General features: G+C 56.9%; 2 protein-coding genes across 3 annotated transcripts in view; one reads left to right on the top strand and one right to left on the bottom strand.

Annotated features, from left to right (window-relative positions):
* Positions 1–14,580, top strand: part of AP2A2 (adaptor related protein complex 2 subunit alpha 2) — a 96,290-nt gene extending 81,710 nt beyond the window's left edge. For both annotated transcript variants that reach the window (XM_049892918.1, XM_049892916.1), the window contains exons 14-22: positions 52–225; positions 4,314–4,480; positions 7,318–7,400; positions 8,264–8,355; positions 9,931–10,052; positions 10,867–10,983; positions 11,545–11,614; positions 11,735–11,869; positions 12,534–14,580. In XM_049892918.1, coding sequence (XP_049748875.1) covers positions 52–225; positions 4,314–4,480; positions 7,318–7,400; positions 8,264–8,355; positions 9,931–10,052; positions 10,867–10,983; positions 11,545–11,614; positions 11,735–11,869; positions 12,534–12,611 — 1,038 coding nt within the window. In that variant the 3' untranslated portion in view covers positions 12,612–14,580. The remainder of the gene's footprint in view (positions 1–51; positions 226–4,313; positions 4,481–7,317; positions 7,401–8,263; positions 8,356–9,930; positions 10,053–10,866; positions 10,984–11,544; positions 11,615–11,734; positions 11,870–12,533) is intronic.
* Positions 14,581–15,790: 1,210 nt separating this feature from the next.
* The window catches only part of LOC126080710 (mucin-2-like), a 66,101-nt gene continuing 62,791 nt past the window's right edge, over positions 15,791–19,100 (bottom strand). Inside the window, exons 46-49 of the mRNA XM_049891889.1 lie at positions 18,960–19,068; positions 17,909–18,170; positions 16,583–16,696; positions 15,791–16,030 (exon numbers count right to left, since the gene is read on the bottom strand). Of these exons, the coding sequence (XP_049747846.1) occupies positions 15,853–16,030; positions 16,583–16,696; positions 17,909–18,170; positions 18,960–19,068 (663 nt within the window). The 3' untranslated portion in view covers positions 15,791–15,852. The remainder of the gene's footprint in view (positions 16,031–16,582; positions 16,697–17,908; positions 18,171–18,959; positions 19,069–19,100) is intronic.

Raw genomic sequence — 19,100 nt, 5'->3', positions numbered from 1 at the left:
TCACTTGTCTGGGTGTTGAGTAGAGCTGAGCCTTTCCTGCTTCCTGCTCAGGCCACTGTCCTGGAAGAGATGCCTCCGTTCCCAGAGCGCGAGTCCTCCATCCTGGCGAAGCTCAAGAAGAAGAAGGGCCCAGGCACAGTGACAGACCTGGAGGAGACCAAGCGGGAGCGGAGCACCGATGTGAACGGGGGTGCCGAGCCCGCCCCTGCCAGCGCCAGCACTGCGGTGGGTCCCCATGGCCACGCTGCCGCACGGCACTGCTCCACTCCCGGCCTGAGACACAGGGCCAACCGAGCACGGCCTGTGCGGGGGCGCGTCGTCCTCGGTGGATTGTGTATACCTGGGGCCTTTGGTGGCAGCTTGCAGTCTGTACTCCCACTTCCCAGCAGTGAGCCCCCTTGAGGATGCGGTTGGCCCCCAGCTCATGTTAAGACTCTCTTCCCAGGGCTGCACGTCCTGACTTGGGATTGGAGAGAGTAGCTACTCACCCTCTTGCAGGACAGCCCTGGGTGGCTGCCCCACGCTGAGTTGGGGCATTCTGCCTGCCCACTCGCCCCCAAAGCTCTCTGTGGTGAATTGTAGCAGATTCTTTGTTGGTGTGAGGTGGTGAGAATGCACACATAATGAAAGTGTAGCCCCTGGTACGTGTTGAAAGTCGTGTTTATCTGCTTTCTTTCTCCCACTAGAGCATGAACTCCTCGAGAGCAGGGTCCTGCCACCCTGCTGAGCCCAGGTAACCCTGGTGTTGCTGGTGACCCTGCAGCCCTGACAAGATTGTGAGGGTGCTCTGTGGCTTTGCTGTGCACATTTTCTGTTTTTCCAGTGAGAGGAGTGCTGTGGGGAGGGTTTTCTTTCCAGGACGCTAGTTCAGGGAGAGGAATAAGGCTGTCCACTGGTACCTGGGTGCGTGGCCAGAATGAGGCTGGAGTGCTGTGGCCTGTGTACAGGAAGATGGCCTTGGCAGCCTGGCCCAGCTGGGTGCTTGCCGTGCGGGCCCTGACACTCCTCAGCAGCTAGCCTCTCAACAGACATCCCGTTCTACCCTTCCCCTGATGTGGTGTCCGCTCACTGTCTTCATCTGAGCCTCAGGCCTTCTCCCCAGGGACTCTTTCAGTCCTGACGCCATGCTTGAACCTCTGGAGCCTCCCCAGCGGCTGCTGGCACTATACTTTGTGGTGCGTTTTCTCTGATATTTGATGACTGTGCTTCCTGGTGTGTTGACTCAGGTAGATAGATGATGGCTGCACTTCCTGAGGTGTTGACTCAGATAGGTGATGGCTGCACTTCCTGGTGTGTTGACTCGGGTAGGTGATGGCTGCACTTCCTGGTGTGTTGACTCGGGTAGGTGGATGATGGCTGTACTTCCTGGTGTGTTGACTCAGGTAGATGATGGCTGTGCTTCCTGGTGTGTTGACTCAGGTAGGTGATGGCTGCACTTCCTGGTGTGTTGACTCGGGTAGGCAGATGATGGCTGCACTTCCTGGTGTGTTGACTGAGGTAGATGATGGCTGTACTTCCTGGTGTGTTGACTCAGGTAGGTGATGGCTGTACTTCCTGGTGTGTTGACTCAGGTAGGTGATGGCTGCACTTCCTGGTGTGTTGACTCGGGTAGGTAGATGATGGCTGCACTTCCTGGTGTGTTGACTCAGGTAGATGATGGCTGTACTTCCTGGTGTGTTGACTCAGGTAGGTGATGGCTGCGCTTCCTGGTGTGTTGACTCGGGTAGGCAGATGATGGCTGCACTTCCTGGTGTGTTGACTGAGGTAGATGATGGCTGTACTTCCTGGTGTGTTGACTCAGGTAGGTGATGGCTGTACTTCCTGGTGTGTTGACTCAGGTAGGTGATGGCTGCACTTCCTGGTGTGCTGACTCAGGTAGATAGATGAGACTTCCCTTCCTGGTGTATTGACTTGGGTAGATAGATGATGGCTGCACTTCCTGGTGTGCTGACTCAGGTAGATAGATGAGACTTCCCTTCCTGGTGTGTTGACTCGGGTAGATAGATGATGGCTGCACTTCCTGATGTGTTGACTCAGGTAGGTGATGGCTGTACTTCTCTCCAGGTGGTCTGTTCCCTACTGAGCCCTCTTAAATGGGGTTGCTTTTCAAACGCTGCCAGTGCTTTTGACCTTGCTCTATGGGTCCCGTGCCGCACCTCTGAACTGGAGCTGAAGGGTCAGGACACTGGGCATGGCCTTACAGGGCAGGCATCCAGCAGACCCCTCTCACCATCTCTCAGCGTCACTGTGTCCTGGAAGGCCATTCTAGCTCCAGAGATGAGATTGTGCTGGTAGATTGGAGCAGCAGAGAGGTAGTCTTCTGGGTGGATGGAGTGGGGTGATTTGTCTTAAACCTGCCCGTGTGCTGCACCATATGATCCCACGAGGTGGCTCAGCTTTGGAAGGAAGACACTCACTGCAAGGTGACAAGGGCATCATGCATGCTGGGCTCCTGGTTGCTGGTGTCAGTAACAGCCATGGGTTAACCTTCAGAGAAAGCCGTGACCTGCTCGTCTCTGCCGCAGAGGGACCTTGGGCCCTCTCCGTCCTCTTTCGGAGCTCTTTAAAAGGAGCAAGCTTGATGTTCAGGCCAGTGTGCCTCATCATCTACTTGGAAAGTGTTGTTGCCTCTGTATTTGTGTGTGACTTGTTTTCCTTTCTGAGTTGACCCTGAAGAGTGAGGAGCACGGTCAGAATGCAGTGCACCTGAGGGTCACATGACTCCAGGTGAACTGCGGCCCTGGTTTTGGGGCTCGCTCAGGCACTTGGTAGACAGCAAATGCACCGTCCCTGACCTCCAGCGCACGTAGAGCGGCTTGCTCTGAGAAGGCCCGTGAGGCTAAGGTGGAGCTTTGACAAGAGTTTGCATTTTGAGAAACCTCCCGTTCTTGGTGTGGGGAGGGCAGGGCCCTTCCAGAAGGCTGACTCAGTACACCTTCTCACTTCAGGTGGAAGACTCTTCTCCTTTGCAGAACTTGGATCTGGTGGACACAGTGTCTGGGAAGAGCCCCTCAGGTGCATGGGCCATCAGAGCCCTTTGAGTTTATTGGGAATATGGTTTCAGCTGCTTGGAGAAGTGCCCTGTTGTCCCAAGAGACTGCCCATGGCTCTGAGGAAAATGCTCTGAGAGGCTGTCCCACGGCTCTGAGGAAAACACCCCCCCACGAGGCTGTCCTGTGGCTCTTGAGGAAAACACCCTGAGAAGTTGTCTGTTCCATGGGTCCAAGGAAACCGTCCCTGTGAGGCTGTCATTTACTTGTTCTTGGGGCGAGTGGAGGAGTCCATTTGTTGCACTTGAACAGTCACACAGGTTGGTTCTCGTGTTTGATTACCATGCCATTGCTGTCAGAGAGGACGAGCAAGCTGTGCCATCTGGGCTCCAGGGAGGTATTGGTGGGCTAGGAGGTGTCGCCCCTGAAGAGTGGCCTGTGGCAGCTCGTGGTGGGGAGAAGACGAAAGTGTGTTCCAACTCGTGATACAGAGGGACGGCGACCACAAGGGGGTGCGCTCCATAACCTTGGCGATAGTCCAGACCCCACACACGGTGCCTCCGCATTGACAGTGTGGGTGTGGCAGTGGCTGGCGCCTGGCGAGTGGGCAGAGCGGAGCTCGGGGCACCTAGTGAGCGTGTGGCCAGGAGCGGGGAGGAAGGTAGCTCTGTTTGAAGAGTGAGCAGGAGATGGGTGAGCTACCAGTGTTTCGTGCCTCGTCATGAGGTTCGGTCGTGGATTTCATTGTGGCTTTTTTTGTGTCTTAGGCCCAAAATCTAAAAGCATCTATTATTCTTTTTTTAAAAGTCTGGTCTGCAGACTTTCCATTTGCTTTTTCTGTATGGCTAAATAAACCCTAACGATTAAATAAGGGTACACTTAATAGTTGCTTTCTTACTTTTCACCTTTCTAAAAGCTTAATCTCGGACAGCGGACAGTGGAGTGCACAGTCTTATTTTTTAAACATATGTTTCTTTTTTATTTCTTTCAGGGCAAAGGGTTTTTCAGAACTGTATTTTTCATTCAAATAACATTTGTGAAAAAAATATCGGCTGTTTTTTGAGTTGTGTGAAATTGTGACTTATGGTTTAAGCTTTAGTTTAGGCTTGACTCTGAGGTGCGATTCTGAGAAATAGTTTTCTAGGAAATGCCCGTTCACCCTGGCTGATCAGGACATCTAAAACCTTGAGGCAGCTGTCATGAGGGAGATGGCCGTGGGGGCCATGGGACGTGTCCGGGGGCCCGCGTGTGTGCTGGAGTGTGTTTGGAGTCGGCTCATGCCAGGGAGGTTCGGTGCTAATGCTTTCCTTCCTTCTTTTCCAGTCTACTCCATCGCCGTCGGCAGACCTCCTGGGTCTCGGGGCAGTGCCCCCTACTCCCGCAGGCCCCCCACCCTCCTCCGGCGGTGGTGGGCTACTCGTGGACGTGTTCTCGGACTCAGCTTCGGCGGTCGCACCTCTGGCTCCTGGCTCCGAAGATAACTTCGCCAGGTAGTCGGGTCAGCTTTGTCAGGCGGGAGGGCCGCCTCTCTCTCACATTTTGCTCTGTGATCTTCTGCTCCTGCCCCTACCTTTGTAGACTGTTGGTTTCCATTAGATAAAGACGATTTCTCAAGAAGGAAAACGAGGTCAGAGAAGCCAGCAGGTGGATGTTGGTTGTGTCTGTTTGTAGTGATGTTCTGTCGTGTTGTGTCAACTGGTTTTCTTGGAGCGTGTGATACTATCTGTAGCGGGATTTCGTCAGCCCCTTGCCCTCCCCTAGTCAGGCTGCTCTCCCTCTGTGACTGCACACTCTGGGCACTGTCCTTTCTTAAGGGAATTGTGCTCCTGTTGCTTCACCGCCAGCCCAGGCCACTAGGCCTCCGTTCTCTGCCCGCGTGCTGTCTCCTGCCCCTCTGCCCCTCCCCCAAGTGAAACCGAGGCATCAGCTGTCCTCCCAGCGCTATTCTTTCTCACTTCATTTCGTCACGTTGGTCTTGTACCCTCCTGCTTGCTGTCCATCCCCATCTGGTCTGCTTATTCATGTCCTGTGGGCCCTCCTCCAGGCCCCTTGGCGGGGAGTATGTGCAAGGTTTTGGCCCAAATTGAGACTATAAAGTCTTTAGGAAATGATCTTTTGTCTCCATTTTGTTTTTGAGATTATAGCATTCTTGTGGTTTTGAATTTTTCCTGTTTGTATTCACATTACACAGAAATTCTTACCTCGTTACTTAGAGAAAACTGAATTCGAAAGGCAGTTTGGATTGGTGTCAGTTCTCTGTGGCTGAATACAGGTGTCTCACTGGCCTTAAGCTGCTGAGTGGGGACTTGAAAGGACTGCAGGGATGCAGTCAGGCCCCTGGGTTGGAGCAGCTGTGCATCACAGGAGGGCTTGAGTCAGAGTTGGCCGGGTCCAGCCCCTGGGAGCTTGACACCCTCGGATGCGTAGCTCCAGGTAGGCCTCTGAGGCCTTGGTCTGGCTGGGCTCAGGGTGTTTCCAAGGCTTCCCAGGTGATGCAGGTGCAGCAGGTGATGCTGGCAGCTCTTGGTGTCTGTGGGAGCTGCAGCCTGGCTGAGCAGGGCCACACAGAGGTAGGACAGTGAGCAGGGGAGGCTGCTGCAGTGGTGAGGCCCGCGGAGGCACCTTCCCTTCTGGGCGCACGGTCCAGCACCTGCCCCTCCATGAGACCGTCTGAAGCTGGCATGCTCCTTGCTTGCTCCCTGTGCTGGGCAGCGTCTCCAGGTAGCTCTTGTCCTGTGTTGTGAAGCTTCCGGCAGGTGGGCTGGAGCTGGTTAGTACAGTGTCCATTTGGCAGCTGGGGCATTCCGTGTGTGTTTACAGAAGGTGGAAGGCCATAGGCACTTTCTTCACACGCAGGTCACCTGCTGCCATGCAGCCTGTGGCATAGGGAGGTCTGTGTGCTCCACGGGACCTCTAACCTGGTTCCATTTGCTCTGTGGGATGACCCAGCGTCATGTGGATGTGGGGCTGCTCCTGTCCCTGAGCAGATGGAAAACCAGTGCCCTCCCCCACCCTGTCCGTAAATGTCAGCCTCAGGGGCTGAGCCAGAACCTGTGGGCACCCACAGCCTTGCCCTGTACAGCGTGCTGGCTGCTGCTGCGGAGGCTGGATCGAACGTTGGCGGTGCTGGGGGCCGTGGCAGTGCTCAGCGTACAGCCTGGGCCTCTCGTGCAACCCTTCCTTCCTGGGCCGTGGCTGTTGTGGCGAATGCCAAGGCAGTGGCTGCACATGTTCTGTCCTGGAGTGTTCTGGAAAAGCAGTGTTTGCACTAGAGGCTTAGTGTTTTACTGTGAAAAGCATTAACCATAGCTGAGAGGATGGCGAGCTGTCGAGTGTTGTCGGAGGACGTGGAGTGAACCGGCCGTGGCCTGGCAGGGCGTGCGCTCACATGACGGCCACTGCCCCGCATGTGCCAGGCTGCTGCAGCTGTGCTTGCAGTCCCCCATGGGTGGGCCCTCCATGTGTGGGCCCGCTGAGGTCTGTGTCCACATGGAGTGAGCAGTGAGCCGGACGCCGAGGTGAACGTGAGCAAAGCTGTCCTCTCTGTACTAACTGTTCCTCTTGCGTCTCTGTTGCTGCTCCCTCTGTCTTCTTTCTGTGCTGCTTGAATTAGCCCTGACCCGGCTTCCACTGAGGTAGTTTCTGAGGAGCCCGCTGAAACTGTGCACGATGCCGATGAACTTATATGCAAGTAAGCACCACTCGCATCTGTCAGGGCGGGCCCTCGAGCAGCGTGACAGCAAAGTCGGAGGACCGAGGCAGCACCCTTGACTTGCAGTCTCAGGGTGGGGCAGCCTGCCTCAGGCGTGCGTCCTGGTGCTCCTCGGTGCCACGCAGAGCAGCCGGGCCGCGTATCGCTATCACTGTGTCCTCCACACACTGCCCTGGCTCCCCCACCTCCCAACCCCAAGCCCACCCTGAGGAGGGTCAGGGTGCCCAGCGCCCCAGCAGGACCACACACGGCATGGGGACCAGCAGGCATAGAGGCAGCCTTGTGCGTGTGTGTCCACGTGAGCCCAGAGCAGGCGGGTGCTGAGGGACAGCCCAGGACGGGCCCAGAGTGTCCCACTGGAGCACATGCAGGCCTCACACACCTGTCCAGGGTCCAAGAGGGGCCTGAGGTTCACAGTCCCGGTCCACCCGCTGCTCTCCATCAGTTCCCATCCCCAGTGCGGGCGCACCACAGATGCCTCAGGAACGCTTCTCTGCTGTACCTCCCCTTGTGCCCCCAACAGGCTTCTCTGGCCTCAGTTAAGCCCCTTTCTGGCTGATCCTTGTGTTTTCAGGGGGTGACTTCAAGTAACACATGCTGTCTCCTGTCTCCTAGGTTCGTCTGTAAAAATAATGGTGTGCTATTTGAGAACCAGCTGCTTCAAATAGGACTTAAATCGGAATTCCGGCAGAATTTAGGTACGTGTTAACTCCTTAATGGAATGGTACCTGCTTGGCTGCCCAGCCTGCCCTGTCGGGGTTGGGAGGGGCACAGGGAGTGAGGGAAAGTAGAGCGTGGTCCATCTGCCCCAGGCTCTGCGAGCAATGACGTGCGAGCTCGCAGAGTCTGTCTCCCCAGAAATCCTACTGTGAAAACACACTTGCGGTGTTTGTTCCTGATTGGGCCAAGTTCCAGAACCCTGGGTCCTGGTGGCAAAACGCTGTGCTTTGGTTTAGTTTGGAATTGTGGGAGAGGGGATGCCAAGCTGCTCGTCCTTTTCGGAATGTGAGGCTCACCCTCTACTCTGAAGTCAAGGGTTTGTTTGATGGTTCAGCGTCGTGTGAGCATGGGGAAGCCAGGCGCCCTGTGTGTACGCTGGTGCCGAGTGAGGGGCGTGCTTGCAGTGGGCAGGGGTTCCGGAGTGGACTGCGGTCCCCTGTGTGACGAGTGGGATTGGGAGGACCCTGGGGTGCCGAGTAGACATGGGGAAGCAGCGCAGTGTGGAGCTCCAGGTGCTTATTCCTGCCTAGATGTATGAGTGCACCTGTGCACCCTTGTGTACACCACATGCATGCATGTAGGTGGGTGTGTGCAAGCCCACAGTGTAAAGAGTAGGGAGGGCAGCAGCTACCTCTGAGGTAGAAGGGTGGGTGATCGTCCAACTTAGGCATGCTATCTGCAAAGCTAGACAAGTTGGTTGTTAATTTTAACGAGAGTTGTAGATTACAACCGTTTAAATTCCATGAGGGCTGGGGGGCTCTTGAGTTTTCCACTGTTGGTGTTTAGGTCAAGTGGGAAATGGTGTGTATGAAATAAACTGTTTCTTATTGTTTCCCTCTAGGTCGGATGTTTATATTTTATGGTAACAAGACCTCCACACAGTTCTTAAATTTTACTCCAACGCTGATCTGTTCAGATGGCCTCCAGTCCAATATCCTTTCCATTTCCCTCGTGCCCACAACTAGACAGAAGCTTGGGGTCCAGAGGAGGCTTTTGAAGCCGTGTTCTCGGTCTGCGTAGCATGGAGTTTCCTGGTGCTGCGGTGACGCCAGGCCCTCGTCCGTCTGTAGTGAGGTCAGCCTTCCAAGTCTGGATGAGCGACAGTGGATGAGGTGGTGGTACGTCCTGTCCACACCCACGGTGCTTCCCTAGTGGCGGGCTAGTTTGCGTCACTTTGTTCAGCTCATTTCATTCTCCTTTGAGGTTATCTCCCTTCGCTCTGAGCTCTGGTTCCCTTTTCTATGTGCACATCAGGTGCATGGGGTGGAGGGCCTTGCTGATGGGGGCAGACTGGGGTTCGCCTTGTGCTTCTGGGGCTCTTTATTCAGACCAAGTTCTTGTCATTTCATGAATATTAAAATGTTGTCAGAACATTTTCCAGCTAAAGAAAGGAGAAACTGATACCATTTTGGTTATCCAGATACCTCTTAGAGGATCCAGCATCCAGGTGCCCTTGAGTTGACTCTGGCTTGTGGTGACTCCATCTGCGTGTGTCAGAGCAGAACTGTGCCCTATGGGGTTTTCAGTGGCTGGTTTTTCAGACGTGGATCGTCAGGCCATTTTTCCGAGGCCCTTCTGGGTGAACTTGAGCCGCCAGTCTTTTGATCAGCAGCCAAGCGCTTAACTGTTTGCGCCACCCAAGGACTCTTCTCTAAGGATAGGTCCACCCGATAAAATTAGGGTGAAAAAGAGCCCCGGTGTGGCAAGGGAAGCCTGCTACATCTTCCTTCAAGCCCTTGGTTGTGGAAAAGACGTGTGTGACTGTAACCGCCTTTCCAAGCGGCCAGACCCATTTCCTCTTTTGAGATGAGGACGTTTTAAACTCTTAGACCATTAAAGCTAAGTGTTTCAGAACACTCATGTAAAACACACATGTGTAGGATTGACTATACTGAAAGTCTTGTCTGAGATCAGGAGCGGAAACCCTGACTCCTACAGAGTCCCCATTCTTGGGAGTCTCTGGGCTCTGCGGAGACAGCAGAGCTCAGCAGCTGTTGGCATGGGCACAGGGCAGGGGGTGTGCAGGGCCCTCTCTGGACCTGGCATTGGTCACTTCGACTGTTCTCCACGAAGGGTCATAGAGAAGCCCTTCTGGCGCCAGCATGAAAACAAGCCTAGTGGAACGGTGGTGAATTCTCTGTGACTCACGCATGACTCAGAGGCCTGTTCCTAGAATTCTTCCCTTTAGGTTCTCTCCCTGTGACACCTCAGGCTGCTGTCTGCTAACAACAGCTATCTGTACCTCAGTACCAATACGTAATTGAAGTGACTTTAGAAAAATGAACAGTTAATTTAGGAATGTTGTTAGCTGTCACTGAGTTGGCTCCAACTCCTGGTCTGTGAGGTCCCCTTGGTGTGGAGGCTTGCGTGCTCTTCTTGGAGGCGTGACTGATCCTGTGGAGAGTCAGCATCTCCTGGGTCACTGCCAGCTGTCCTCTGCTGTTGGTGTGGCATTGGGCATGGGCCCACACTTCTCTGGGGCCTGAATTCCTTAACGCGCACCTACATCTGAACCTTCAGACCAAGCCCGTGGACCCAACCGTGGACGGGGGCGCGCAGGTGCAGCAGGTGGTCAACATAGAGTGCCTCTCTGACTTCTCCGAGGCACCGGTCCTCAACATTCAGTTCAGGTGAGGAGCTGTCACCAGAGTGTTGGAACTTTCTGCTTCCTGCCCAGCTCCTGGTGTCTCAGGTGCAGGCGAGGAGGGTGGTCGGCGGTGGGGGTGGGGCACCATGGGACACGATGGGCCCTCAGCTTGTCCTCCAGGTCTCTGCCACTGCTCGCATGTCCAGCTCCTGGGGTTTGAGAGCGATTCTCCGTCTGCCCTGCCTGTGGGCTGTATGACCAGGACACAGACATTGAAAATAGCGGGGAACTCCAGGTTGTGTACCTTGCTGAGTTTGGGAAAATAGACCCACAAATTCTTGTTTGTTCTGTGGGTAGACTCTAATTTTTTTCAGTCTTTTCATGGGGAAAAAAAACCCAACTTAAATGATTTGGAGTTTTAGGATCTGGGTTAATGGGGAGTGAGGTGGCGGTGAAGGCTCTGAAGGAGTGACCACCAGAGGCATGTGCACGCGTGGGCTGGCAGTCATCTGGGCTGGCAGTCACCTGGGCTGGCAGTCACCTGGGCTGGCAGTCACCTCGGCTGGCAGTCACTTGAACGGGCTCGGGCCTGGTGTGCACCTGGTCCTTGGTGATACCGACCTGGAGCCGTGAGCAGTGGGCACGCTCACGCCCATGACTCCCCCATACACCTGGTCAGCCCGCCCACTTGGTCACAGGCAGAGCCTCAGTCTTTGTTTCCAGGATAGCCCCCGAGCCCCAAGTCAGTGGGATGTGTGTACCTGCGTGCACCCGCGTGCACCCTGTCCTGTTCTGTGTCGCTTTGCCAGCTTGGAGCTTGGCTGTTTGAGTTCCAGATTTCCTAACTTTGTATTTAGGTACGGGGGAACCTTCCAGAACGTGTCTGTAAAGCTGCCCATCACACTCAACAAGTTTTTCCAGCCCACGGAGATGGCGTCTCAGGATTTCTTCCAGCGCTGGAAGCAGCTGAGCAAGTGAGAGGCCTGGCATGCCTGGTGGGCAGGGCTGGGGGACAGGATGTGGCCCTGATCACGCTCACTGTCGCTGGAGGGGCAGGGGACAGGACGTGGCCCTGCTTACACTCACTGTCGCTGGAGGGGCTGGGGGACAGGACGTGGCCCTGCTCACACTCACTGTCGCTGGAGGGGCGGGGGACAGGACGTGGCCCTGCTCACGCTCACTGTCGCTGGAGGGGCTGGGGGACAGGACGTGGCCCTGCTCACGCTCACTGTCGCTGGAGGGGCGGGGGACAGGACGTGGCCCTGCTCATGCTCACTGTCGCTGGAGGGGCTGGGGGACAGGACGTGGCCCTGCTCACGCTCACTGTCGCTGGAGGGGCGGGGGACAGGACGTGGCCCTGCTCACGCTCACTGTCGCTGGAGGGGCTGGGGGACAGGACGTGGCCCTGCTCACGCTCACCGTCGCTGGAGGGGCTGGGGGACAGGACGTGGCCCTGCTCACACTCACTGTCGCTGGAGGGGCGGGGGACAGGACGTGGCCCTGCTCATGCTCACGCTCGGTGCTGTTCTACACAGTCCGCAGCAAGAAGTGCAGAACATCTTCAAAGCCAAGCACCCGATGGACACGGAGATCACCAAAGCCAAGGCGAGTGCTGGTTCCGGGCCTTTGCAGAGACAGCTCTGTCCTCACCTTAGAATGGTTCTGGGTCTCCACCATCTGCTGCCCTGGTACTCAGGTCCCGGTTTCCTTATTTCTTCTGGGCAGATTATCGGGTTTGGTTCTGCACTCCTCGAAGAAGTTGATCCTAATCCTGCAAATTTTGTGGGTGCTGGTATTATCCACACCAAAACCACCCAGATTGGATGCTTGCTGCGCCTGGAGCCCAACCTGCAAGCCCAGGTCAGGCTGCGAGAGGCGCTTCTGAGCGCACACCGGGGCCCGTCTTGGTGTGGGTGATGCACAGGGAGGCACAAGGGCTCAGTGTGCCGTGGGATGCGCTCTGTCACTGTGTGTGCCGTGGGGCCCCACCCCAGCTGTGCACAGAGCACCCTGTCCCTGTGCCCTGGGCAGTGACTGCCGGTGCCACTTGCTCGGATGTCACGTGACTGTGCTCCGTGTGCTGGCATTTGTGACCGGCACGCTTTGCTCAGTGTTGTGCTTACTTACGACATCCCCTCCCTGCTCCTCAGTGCCACGGGCTGTTCAGTCCTCCTGTGGTTTATGGCCATCTCTGGACAAGTCTTGTGGGTGTCAGTTTTCCTCCCTTGGGTGATCCCAGCCGTGGGCAGCCCACTGTGCAAGGCTGCCGGCCATCCTCCTGGCCAGGCATCCTCCTGGGCTGCCCGCCGCCCCACCCCAACAGCGTGGGCACCGTCGCCCCGCCTCCTGTGGCCTTGGGTAGTGTTGGATAATTTTGCTTCAGCTACCGACAGCATGTTAGATGCTCAGGCCCCTGTGAGGAGGGCCTCCTCTGAGGGGGGCTGCACAAGGCTTCGGGGGAGCCAGCGCTGCCCTCTGGGGCTCTCACAAAGCCATGCCTGACCTACCGTGCCCTCTTTTCCAGATGTACCGGCTCACCGTGCGGACCAGCAAAGACACTGTCTCCCAGCGACTGTGCGGGCTGCTGTCAGAGCAGTTCTAGGCCCCGGGCGTGGGCTGGCTTGTCCCTGTGCGTCCCCATCCTGACCGTCATCTCCATCACCACCCTAAAAACCAGCGTCCCGGTCTGGGCACCTCCTGCCCTCTCCAGCCCTGTCCCGGGGGCCGTGGACAGAAGGACAGGTGTGCATCTGGGAAGAGTGGCCCAACCGCAGTGCCACACGCAGGGCAGCCGTGTGTCCTGGGTCCACTTCTGCAGAAACTCAGGACACGTCCCTGGCTAAGTCTGCATATTAAAGGGAATCAGACATGTGACTAGAACTGGAATTTTCTTGCAGTTTTATAGAGCTGCCCTGCTCTGTGGTGACCATCAGCTCTGGACCTGGAGGAACAGCGCGTTTGTGGGTGGGGAGCTGGAGCCTCAGTCAGGCTGTAGCTGTTTGGGTGGCTGAGAGACCACAGGCTGGGCGTGCCGAGGTGTGGAGAGCACCGCGTGGCTAGGCATGGTCCTTGACCTTGAGTGGGAGCAGCTGCCTACAATGTTCTGTGGCAGCCAGCACCCATGGGGCAGTTTCTCTGGGGCAAGTTTTAAAATCTCTAAATCAGAAACGTTTGTGTTTTTAATGACTCTGTTAGCAAAAATGTTTATCCCGGCTAGATTTACTCCTGTGGTTTCCTCTTCCTAATACCACTGTTCTGAAAGGGCTGTGTGTTGTGTTGTTCTGACTGCTCGTTGAGTCCGTGAACTCACAGGCTAGGGGAGAGGCCTCGTGTGTGTCCTGAAGTCACGTCTTCTTTGCTGTTGATATTTGCTTGGCGGCAGCCGTGTGTGATGGGAGTCCCACGAGGGTGGCGGAGCAAGGCTATCAAAGGAATCCTGCGTCTCTCCGAGGTCGGCAGAGGCTGGTTTTCCCTTGGAGCAACTGTCCTGTCAGTTGGCAGTGCTGCAGGCCTGCCCCTGCTGGGCCTTGTGGCCCAGCTGTACGGGTAGGGGGCACACATGGCAGGCATCCTGGGCATGGGACCTACACGGACCGTAGCCAGTGGACGGCCCGAGAGACAGGGATGTGCTGAGGAAGCACGGGCACTGTCACTGCATGTGAGCCTGCTGAAGCCCAGCCCTCAACACGCGGTCTCTGGCACAGGTCGCCAAGGCTGACGCCTCAGTGACACCAAGATGGGGGGGCGGTGGGGAGCAGGGTTTAGAGGCTAAGGGTGCTAATCGTGGTGTCCGATACCGTGCTAAGGGGACCCTCCTGGAGGTGCTTAGTGTGGCGTCCAACACCGCGCTGAGAGGACTCTCCAGGAGGGGCTCAGTGTGGCGTCCAACACCGCACTGAGAGGACACTCCAGGAGGGGCTCAGCGGCGAGGAAGTGGGTGGCAGGTGTGTCTTGAAGAGCACTCTGTCGTCTTGCCACATGGAGGAGATGCCAACTGAGTGGGGCCTCTGCCACCACCTACTGCTGGTGCTTTGGAGCGCTTGTCCTGTTGCCCAGGTTACTGAGGGTACACGTGCAGACCCACAGTGGACAGCCCCTCACTGGGGCTGAGTCTCATCTGTGCCATCTGTGTGCTGGCTGTGATGTCATAGGGAATTGTGGGAGACCTAGGCACTCGGCAGAAGCTTGCGGTCCGCAGTGGGCCCTGGTCTTGCCAGGCTGTCTAGAAGCCTTTGGGAAGCACGTCCCACCTGTGCGAGTCAGCACCGCCTTGTAGTCTGTGCTGGGCTCAACGTATGGCTCAGTGATGGCGCCGGAGCGACTAGGCCCCATGCTCGCCCTGTGTCCCGTGGCAATGCTGCAATGGATGGCCGTTCTGCCCTGACACTCCGACGGGTGTGTTGGTGCATGGGTTAACTCCCTCCAGGGGAGTGCTGGCCAGCCAGGTGAGTGCCACTCTTCCATGTCCAGCTCTGCCTTCGTGTTGCAAATACTTCATGTCTGCAATATGTTTCCTCTGAAGAGAAAAATAAATGCTAGAACCATGACCCAGACACATGTGTGGTCTTTGGGGAAGAAACAGCAATGTAAATGCGAGATCCCTGGGTGTGCCAGTGGTGCAACTGTGATGACACGAGACAGGGCCAGCCCAGCTTTAAGTGCTCAGTGCCACTCAAGGTCAGGGGTCACGAAACCAAGGTGCGTTCTAAGGCAGCGTGGCTTGTGCTTGACCAAGCGAGCACTGACTGGTCGAATGCTGCAGTGTTGACTAGGGGATATGTTCTTGTGGCAGACCCTTCACACGGTCTGGCCACCCCCCATAGTGCCTGGCAGGACCGTGGTACTGGGCGGCCTTGCCCCTTGGAGCCTCTGCTCTGAGGCGCATGCAGCTGACAGCCCCTGGACCTGGGCACCAGCTGCTGCACTGCCACAGCAGGTGTCCCTGCCTCCAGCCATGAGCAGGCAGGCAGGGGGCTGGCTCAGAGGCCTGGACCCCGTTAGAGGCGAGGACAGCTATAGAGAGAGGGGCCCTGGGGTGGGCTGCCTGGAATGCTCTGGGCAGACTGGGTGCTTGGTGGCCACAGGTGCTGGTCTGCGGGCTGGGAGTGTTGAAGGGGCTTGGGCAAGACCGGAGGCAAGCCCTCATGAAGAAACTTCTCTGCGTGGACATGACTGACTGACTTTATTAGTTGTTTGTTTCTTAGTTTACACAGACAGCCCTTAGAACACAGTGCCTGGCGATGCAGGAGCTCTCCCGCGAAATGCACTCGATGGGCGCAGGCTGGGGCAGGCAGGTGGGTGGTGGGCTGGAAGCCGTTCTGTGGGTGCAGCCTGGGAGGGTGGGGACTAGGAGCTGCTGCCTTGGCCCCTGCCTTCTTTGATGTTCCCTGGTTGGGGAGCACCTCTCTGGTCTTTGGTGCTTACCTGTGCCTCTTGCCCCCCCCACACCCCCCCACACAGGTGCACTGGCCCCTTCCTCCTCCCTAGGCACAAGGTGCTGTCCTGCCACACTCCCTGCCCCCAGCCTCCCCGCTGCCGGCTCTGTGGTCTTCTCGGTTGTCTGCCCACAGAGCTTGGCTGGCTGCGTCTGAAGGTCAGGAGAGTGGACAGATGCAAGTGCCTCAGGTCATCTTCCGCACAGTCCAGCAGAGCCTGTGGTCAGGGCCCCTGATGCGTGCTCTGCTTCCGGCAGGTCTGTGGAGCGCCTCTGGGGTGAGCCATGGCCCAGGGCCATCCGAATGGTCAGGAAAGGGGTTGCAGGCAGGACAAACCAGAGGGTGGCAGGGACAGTTCCTTGGAGTCAGCTGCAGCTCCTGAACCCAGGAGTGCAGAGAGAGGCTCTGCTAGTCCCTGCAGGCCTGGCTGCTACACGCACAGCTGCTGAAGACCAGCACGGTGAGCACCAGCTGGTCCCCGGGTGCACTGGGATCTGGGCAGGGCAGCACTAGCTGCTTCTCGTAGGACCTCAACGGGTGGCAGCAGCCGCACTGTATGTCCACTTGCTTGGTGTGGATGTTGAAGCTGCAGAGGGGCCACAGGAGGGGGCATCAGGGCTGGACCAGTGCCCACTTGGTGGAGAGGGAGGGGCCCAATGTAGGATTCAGCCTCTGCTCCCAGGAAGTACTGTCCCTGGGGCTGCTGTGTCCCCGACCAACTCCAGAGGGGGTGGATGCTGAGTGCTGCCTTGACACTCCTGTCTGGTGGGAGAGCAGCCTACCCAACAAGAGCTTCCACTGGGGCACCCGTTTTATTGTAGGCCTCATGGGTGACACGTCTCGACCAGGTGTGTAGCCTGGGGCCTGTGCCCTGCCCTGCACTGTCCTGCCCTGCAAGTTGCTTTCCGCTGGGCGGACCACAGGACACTGAGCACTTGCTGCCCCACAAAGCTGCGTTCCTGCCCAGGAGGGTGCTGCAACCAGGACAGGTACTCACCTGGAGGTTGCTGTGGCTGGAATGGGTGGTCACCAGACAAGGGATCCTTCATAGCCTAGGCATTCACCTGGTTGGGGAGGCCACCAGGGCCCAGGCACTCACCTGGCTGGGGAAGCACCCACGGCCAGAGTAAACACTGACCTGGCAGAGGAGGCGCAGCTGCCCTCACAGCGGGTCATTGTCACGTTTGCTGTACACCCCAGGTACGTGATCTCCTTCTCATACTCTCTCACGCTGCAGATCCCTGGGGTCCAAGAGGTGGATGGTCAGATGCCAGCCACAGGGAATAGGTGGGGCTGGGGGAGAGCTGTGAACACAGGTTCTAGCCTGTGGCTCCCGAAACTCTCAGTGTGAAGCGGTGAGCACTGGGATATTTGGGCAGGGGGATGGAACAGATGTGCTGAGGGATGTGAACCGCATGGCGGCAGGCAGGAGGGCAGGATGGAGCAGGTACTGCCAGCAGAACATGGGCACCGTGGTTTCTGTCCTATTTGGGCCTCCAGTGTGTCACCTGCAGTAAGTCACAGACTATTATGGGTTTTCATTTCCTTTCCTGTAGCCTGAGGGAGATTGGACTAGAGAAGCCCTAGTGACTGCCAGCCCTGCTTCTGGGACGCCCAGTGGGGCAGTCATGGACAGCAGCTGGGCACAGTGTCACTGGAGCCGCCCTTGGAGTGGCAGGACTGCAGATGTGGATGTGGGGAGTGAGGCAGGCCTGACAAGTCAGGAGAGGACAAGCAGCAACAGACTTGGAGGTGGCAAAGTGGCCCCTTTGCAGGCACCTGGGCGCCATCATGGCCAGAATTGTTTGTGTGAGGGTGTACCTAGGAAAGGAGAGGAGAGAAGAAAGAGAGCTGCAAGCAGGTCAGAGAAGGCCTAGAACATGGCACGGCTTGGTGGCAAAGGAAAGGCCAAAGAGAGCTGTGGGGAAGGTGTCACTTGGACAGCTACTCCCACCCAGACAGGTGCTGTCCTTCCTAGATACTCCAAGATAGAATACTGTCCCCCTCAGGGCACAGCTGTGGACACTGAGGCATGGAGACCTGGAGTAGCATGTGCAGGTGCACACACCGGCCAAGGGTGCAGCAGGGACTTGGGCTGGTCTTTGTGCACCCGGTCTGAGCATGGCCCTAGCTCCAGCCTGCAGGCCTGGGGAAATGGAAGGCTGTAGGGGTACAAAGGAAGGAGCCGTGATGGAAATAGTCATCTTGTGAACACGGCGGGGGGGAGTAGGGAGTGGGGGCACAGTGGAGGGGGGACAGGGTGGAGGGTGCTACAGGGGTCCAGAAGTTCATCACCACGAAGCTGAACCCAGAGAGCAGAAAAGGGCTATAGGGTGAAAATGAACAGAGTACGGTAAGACAGGAGCCAGGTTGACAGCAGGCTATGAAGCTGAGCGTTGTCTGGGAGAGCATGGATGGAGGCAGTGGAGCCCTGCAGAGAGCTGGGGTTAAAGGAAAAACTTACCAGTGGGACTGGAGAGCGATGTCACGACAGAGGAAATGGAAGATCCTCGGGTGGAGAAGGATTCTGGGACAGGGATGGAAGAGCTCCCATGTGCAGTAATGGAGCTGGTCAGGACCAGGGTGGTCAAGAGCCCCGTGGTGCTGGTCTGGTTGGTGGTGAGCATTGTAGCTGGAGAACTTGGAGAGGCTGTCGCTCCCAGAGTGGATGAAACAATCCCAGGTGTGGCAGTGCGTGAGGTGAGAGGGGTGGACAGAGATGTGGACTGGGAGGAGAGGGGAGATGAGGGCACGGCACTGGGAGTGGTGCTGGAGGTGGAGGGACCAATGGCACTGCTGGCGACGGGGACAGAGGAAGTGGGGGAAGACAAGTGCAAGGTGGATGTTGGGGGAAGAGTGGAGGAGTGTGGACTGCTGGTGAAAGGAGGAGATACAGAGGAACTAAGGGAAGTTGTGGAATGTGGGGAATGAGTAAAGGAAGAAGTAGAATTGGATACAACCACCTGACCAGGAGAAGAAGGTGTGTGGTAGGCCGAGCTAGGCTGTATAGAGTGCTGTGTGGTAGGAACGGCAGACTGTGATGGGTAAGTGGAAACTGAAGCTATCGTGGAGGAAGAAAAAGATGCAGGGATGCCTGAAGAAAAGGATGAAGTACTTGTTGCTAAGGTTGAAACAGAAGGTATCGACGAAGTGCTAGGAAAGTGTGTGGAGGAGAAAGGGAGATGCGGCAGAGACACAGAGGTGGTGAAAGGAATTTGGGATACACTTGGTAGGGATGTAAAAGATGAGGAAGGGTGGCTTATGGTTGGTAATGGTGGAAGCAAGGAGGAAGAATGACTAACATGGGGACTAGTTTTGGCAGTGCTTAGGGAGCTGTGGGGAGGGCCGGTGGCACTGGTGGTCTTGGTGAGTGGTGACGTTGACGCTGTGGGCCGTGGGCCTGTGCTAGGGGCAGCTGTGGTAGGCCGAGAGGTGCCAGTGGGCCATGCACTGGAGGGGGAGGAGGTGATGGCTTCAGCGGTTAGGGTGGTGACTCGGTGAGAGGTTAGAGTCACCGAGGAAGTGGAAAATGGCGGGAACCGAGTGGAAAGCGTGGTCCTGGGGCCTGAGGGGATTGGAAAGCTGGTGGTGGTCTTGAAAGAGGTTCCCAATGGGGGGCGTGTGCTGTGTGAAGAGGAGGAGGGAGAAACAGTGGG

The sequence above is a fragment of the Elephas maximus genome, chromosome 7 (genome assembly GCF_024166365.1).
Source record: "Elephas maximus indicus isolate mEleMax1 chromosome 7, mEleMax1 primary haplotype, whole genome shotgun sequence".
Classification (NCBI taxonomy): Eukaryota; Metazoa; Chordata; class Mammalia; order Proboscidea; family Elephantidae; genus Elephas; species Elephas maximus.
The sequence above is the reverse complement of the archived record's forward strand: the minus strand, read 5'-3'. Positions and strand labels throughout refer to the sequence as shown.